Source organism: Bombus bifarius, unplaced genomic scaffold, assembly GCF_011952205.1.
Source record: "Bombus bifarius isolate JDL3187 unplaced genomic scaffold, Bbif_JDL3187 scf7180000007975, whole genome shotgun sequence".
In the NCBI taxonomy this organism is placed as follows: Eukaryota; Metazoa; Arthropoda; class Insecta; order Hymenoptera; family Apidae; genus Bombus; species Bombus bifarius.
Genome location: NW_022884361.1, coordinates 565297 through 571474, shown reverse-complemented (window position 1 = coordinate 571474; position 6178 = coordinate 565297). Strand labels below are relative to the sequence as shown.

General features: G+C 37.7%; 1 protein-coding gene across 1 annotated transcript; it reads left to right on the top strand.

The window, feature by feature from the left end:
* Positions 1-898: 898 nt before the first annotated feature.
* LOC117204008 lies at positions 899-5107 on the top strand. The gene is made up of 3 exons (XM_033440980.1): positions 899-1612; positions 2199-2643; positions 3884-5107. The coding sequence occupies exons 1-2, from the start codon at positions 1410-1412 to the stop codon at positions 2566-2568; spliced, it is 573 nt and encodes a 190-aa protein (XP_033296871.1). The 5' UTR covers positions 899-1409; the 3' UTR covers positions 2569-2643; positions 3884-5107.
* The last annotated feature ends 1071 nt before the right edge of the window (positions 5108-6178 follow it).

Here is a 6178-nt window from a genome sequence, read left to right as displayed (position 1 = left end):
ATAAAGTTAATTTAAATTCTACTTTCAGGATTCGGATAAAAATCATTTAATCAAATTCCAGACGATTGCACACGTTTCATAGGGTACAACAGGTGTGTATACCGCAGAGGATGGCGTAACTATGAATTTCCAATTACATATATATCAACCACAGTGATCTATGAAAATCAAACCAGTTTGCACATCTATAAAGGCCTTGTTCCTCTGAAATCGAAATTTCTGTCATTTTCTAACAAAGCTGCCATTCAAGTTCTACTACGAATCTACTAACAAATTAATTAAACAATTCTAGTAAAATTGCAATTTCTTATTACAGACGAATTCTATTTATTTAACGCGACGGGTAGCGTCGAAGGATGGGACTTCTGTCATTCTTTAGTAAAAGTATCATTCCAGTTCCGCATAAATACACAAAACCCCGAATCTACTAACAAAGTAATTAAACAATTTTAGCAGAAGGAAAAATTGCAATTTCCTATTACAGGCGAGTTTTATTTATTCAACGCAACGGGTAGCGTTCAAAAATGGGACTTCTTTGCCTTTTTACTTTTTTAGTAAAGTCGCCATCTTAGAAATGGAATTTCACGTGGATACTACTAGATACTATTTCGTTCGGTTCTTCGCCACGTCTCGGCGATAATTCGAACGGCAATTTTTTAAGCACTCCTCTAATTGTACTCTCAATTTGCAAGTCAAACAGCCGGAAGAGTACTATATTTACGAAGGCATGAGAAAACAGCTTCGATGACGTCACTGTTTAAAGGTCTATCGTACTCTTCTGGCGCTATTCGGTACTGTTTTATTTCTGCTTAGGTAGATCAGGAGAGAAAGAAAGAAAAAGAGACGGAGGACCAGCGGTCCGAGAGGAGAACCGGTAGATATGCAAACATCGAAAAGAAATAGATCGAAATCGCTTCATTTTTCTCGCTGGATCGCCGCCAATTATAAAAGCACGCGTATACGCATGTTCGACTCGTTGGATATCGAGTGGAAAATATGGAGAAGGCGCGATTGTCTCTTGGAAACGCGGTTGTTTAATATTCAACCGAGTGAAATTTGTGATCAATGGATTGTCAAACAAAATGTCAGCGCTGAAAAATTATGTACAATCGTATCTTTTATGGTAAATTATGTTTTTTCGAAAGTATCGTAAATATTGCTTGGTAGCCTGATCAGAACCATACTCGTCCAATGTCGAAGAGAAAAAAACATTCAGTGAGAAATTATTAGTTATAATCTATCGATTATTAATAGTCAAGGGAAATAATTATAGGTATTAGTTACAGGACATTTTTTAGTAAATATTAATATAAAAGTAGCTTTTATTTTGTGTGAATATCTAAATTGAATGTCAAAGTATTTTGTGTAGATTAAATCATCTTCGGCGATCCATAGCAGCAAATGCTACAATGGCAGCGCAAAAATCTCCAAAAATCGAGGCCCAGGTCGTCGAAGCAATTCGTAGGCTGCAGGCTATTCAAGGATCAACTCCACAGGAAATCAGTAATTACATTGCTCAAGAATATAATATTCCTGGCTCTGAGATTAGGCGTCACGTTCAACTTGCCCTCAGGCGTGGCGTGACTTATGGTATTCTTCAGCGTTTGAAGGGGTAAATGCAAGAAAATAGGATTAATTTCCACAAGCAGCCTTCCTACATCAATAGCTGCATTTTTTAAACGATTCACAAACTACAATCTATTATCTTAATCTAGAATTTTACAAAAAATTGAATTGTAGCAAATGATAGTAATTTGAAAAGGAACGCAATCATTTTGCCAAAAAGATCAGTTCTAAAAGCAGGATGTAACTATATAATATAATAAAAAAAAAAAGAAAAGAATTCAAATAGCGTTACAGAATTAAAAAGAGAACTCAAGGCTACATCATATTAATATTACTATGAATTACTATAGAATATTACTTCAAAGTATGAAGGAAATCGAATTGCAAAGAACCAGGTCAGAAAACGTACGTATCAAAGTTTTGAGATAAAATCTGCTCGAGCTTCGGCTCAATAAACCACACGAACAAAATATTCTAAAACTTGAAACCTTGAGAATGTTACAAATTAGAAATGGAAAATTCTATTTCCTGAAACTTCCAGAGTAACGTACCCCGTTAGAAATAAATTTCTTATGTGACAGATCAGATGCTACGTGTGTCTAAATACATTACAACAGTCTCCTTGTTTTCAGCGGATGCTACACGTACAATCACGACTACATGTACAATCAATGCATGAACAGCGGCGACGCCACTGCTGTCGACATTCGTTGCAGACGAAAAAGACGATCTAGCCGGAGAAGAAGCTCGAGGAGACACGGTAGAAGGAGGTACAAGAGTCGTGGATCTCGACGTAGATCCCGTAGAAGGAGATCGCGAGGAAGACGAAGAAAATCGTCGAGGAGACGAAGGCGGAGGGAAGAATTTCCAAAGGAAATCGACGCGCTAAAGATGACCACCGTGACCAAACAATCGTCGAAAAGCAGCAACCTCTTACCGAAGGATGGTCCACGAAGCAATCATTCTACCATCTCTGGAAACTCCGAAGAGAAGCAAGAGTAACCATCCAAACGGATATCCTTCGCTTTTACGATCGACTCGAGAAGCAAAGATTGACTCAAGAACAAGAATACAGATGCAAGTGAAATGCACACGCTATTTGCCTGAATCCATTCGAATGCATTTCCCTTTTTAAACACTTTTTTATTCGAGTATTTTTCTTGCTTTATGGATAGATAGATACATACGTAGGATATGCCGCGATGAGCAAAAGCATCGACACAGATCAGCCTTTCTTGGAAAATCTTGTGTAAATTTGTAAAGAGCACGATTTTTCGCCTGGCCTGTTTCGTAGATTGTAAGTTGCAAGGATCGGAAACAATCGAACAGAATTTGCTTATAGATGACGCTGTAAATGTCAAAGTTGAAAAAAATTTTTTTTTTTTTATTGGAAAATCTTCTACGTAGCAATAAGAGTGCCATAATAGTAGAGTTGCAGTGTGATTTCCCTCTCTAAATAGTTATTAATAACGCTAGAAAATGATGTCACAACGTCGCTTCTACAGAGAAAAATATAGGTGCGAATAAACATTAGTTAGTTGTCTCTTGGCTTTTGTCTATGCCATCTATCTAAGTAGATGGAACATTGAATTTTCTTTATGACTAGCATCTGGCACATACAGGCTTTCCTACAGATACAATTTTCTTCTTTGTGAATTTGAACTAGATTTGCGTAATGCTTCCTTCCCTCTTGAAAAACTTCTTTCTTTTTTCTTTCTTTCTTTTCTTGACACTTACAGTGTTTTCTACAAGCACTCTTCAAATATGAGACACCGATTTTAGTTCTCAGCAAACGATTTATGCCAGTCGGAGTGATTGAATCCGACGAATATCATAAAATCAACGAACCGAATTTAATTTAAACAAGATATATAGAAGTAATATTCTATTTAAGTAGCCAGATTTAATAAAAGCTTCCTCTAAATTGGTATTTAGCGAAAAATCTCTTGTAAGTAATAAGTTATCTTCTTATTAGAAATCGAAATATCTTGCCGTATCTATTCCAAAACGATTCCACCAGTGATCGATTTTATAATAATAGAAATCTTATATATATATATCCCCATATATATATATCCCATATATATCTTTTATTATACATCTGCTTAATGGCAATAAATGATGGTATGTTTAAATTTGACATTTGAAAACAACGGTTTACAAAGAATCGCGTGTTTTACAGTCTGGTACAGCATTTTGTACGAATCTGGTTTATCATCATTGTAATCACGCTTATAATTTTCTTTGAAAATTTCCATAATGCTCATAATGTAACCTTTGAATGTAACCTTTGCTAACGTCAGATTTTCTTTTGCAGTTTCCTCGAGGCATTCGAAATTTACATATTAAGGAAAAACAAAGAGGACGAGATTGAAAGAAATTCTAAGAAGACCGACCACCAGTCATGGATATACATACGTTTTGATAAATGTTTTATTTTATCGTTATTCTACCTTTCCTCTTTTCTAATCTGTTGTATTTGTACCTGTGCTTTTACTGTTTTAGAGTAATTCTTTTTCTAAAAATCTATCTCTGCCGCGAGTAACATGTAACACATTCCGAACACTTTAGAGATCACAATACATTGAAAATATTTGAAAAATCGTGCACTGTTCCGGAAATACCGAATCACAGGCGAAACTTCAATTTCCAAAAATCACGTTATGTCACCTAAATACACGATATGCCGGCTAAAAATAAATGTACGAAATACTCACACGAGAAGAACGTCATAAGGACGTCATTGGAAAGAATAAAACATTATCAGGGCCTTCTCGCACAATAATTTTCCAACCAGTAACATCGTTATTAATCTTAATGAATGGACAATTTTTTGCGTCGATTTCTACGTCAAATAGAACAATTACGTAAATAAATTGTCATCCTTACAATTTACTTCCAAAACTTCCTCTCAACAAAGTAACGCAACATACTAATCATTTATTTATACTAATTATTTGTGACTCTAATTTCCCTAATATTGTCAATTCAATCGTACAACAGGGTCCAGGTAATAATTTCATTCTTTTCTTCATAAGTTCTCGTTATTGAAATGTATGAATTTTACTATTGAAAATGCCGGAAAAACGAGCTGCGTTAAAAGCAGTGGCCGTTTCTCAGCAATGACGGCCCTGTCCACGGCCTTGTTGGCTAATGATAGTCTTGCTAATGATGCGTTCGCACACGCACACGCACACGTGTAGTCGTGACGCGTGACTATTTCACCCAGCAGCTCTATGGCTAGGCACCGTTCAGCCCAGAAACACTTTGACAATAAATCTATACACAATATCCTGTGTGACGATTAAATAATGCCGGCCAAACTGCAAACATCAGGCACAACCTTATTTACGTTGGAGAGAGTTTAAACGCGCGAGTCGTTTGCTTCAACGTTAAACGTTTTTCACTATTTAACATTATATTTATTACGATGTTTTATGCTAATGGTATCAACAGCGAAAAGTTATTTGAATTGCAGATCCTTGTATCCTGTGCGAACAGTTAAAGGTGGAAAGTGAAAATTGCAGTGTTCTATAACACGCGAATTTCCTACGTTCGAACGGAACGAACACGAGAAACGTGTTGCTCATTCATTCGTTGGGAAATTAAATCGAGCGCGTGGATCCGCTGGCCAAGAAGTTAAGTACCTTTTGTTCGATGCAGGATCTCGTGAAGCGTTCACGGTATGAAATTTAATTGCCAGTAAATCACGAACCAGTCGATAGTCATTTCTACCGAGTAACAGTTTTAAACTTTCGGTTACGTTATACCCACGAGCAAGTGTATCTGTCTGGTTCGAAACGAACGACGGTGTTCTTTGACTCCTTTGTTTATTTAGAAACTATTTGGAGCATGCTATTGCACTGAGTAACTTGCAAAGATCATAAAAAATTCTTCTGAAACTGATCGAACTGATAAACAAGGAAGGCCAATTAAGCCTTAATTAATTTCTACAGCCAAGAAATAGGGCAGGCGGGACAGCCAGCTACGCTCGTTAAGGCCCAGAACCGAAGACGACGCGTCGCGAGTTCGAATCCTCGGCATGTGGAGTATTTCGAAAAGAGGACGGAAAAATCAAAATTTCCCTTAAAAGTAATATACTACAGGCAAGCGGCCAGCCCCTCCCTTGCGTGTGTTGTGGGTGTACTTTCTGGGAGTGTGCTCGTTTAAAGGTGCTTGGTGTTAAGCACACAGGGGCCTGACAATCAACTCGCACTAGTCTACCGTTCCGTCCGTGGGTGGAGGTTTTAGCCGGTAAGAATCCGGCACTAACCCCTTGCACAAGGGTGGTAAGGTGTCTATGAAGATTTCATCCACATAAAAAAAAAAAAAAGAAAATTCATCGTCGTCCCAACGGACCCACGACTAGAAGGAGCGATAGCGCTAGGGACAATGCCCCCCCCCCTAACTCAGGAATTATTAGGACTCGAACAAGAGGACGCGGGAAGGGGGTGCAACAGAAGTTAATTCATAAGAGGTTCCTGGAGCACTCCTGTCAAACGCGTAGGATGGTCATCGTGGAGTACGCGATTATTAGAACAGCGGGGAGTGTCCATGAGGATTTCTCCACGTACAAAAAAAAAAACGCCAAGAAATAGGGCATCTTTCGTTC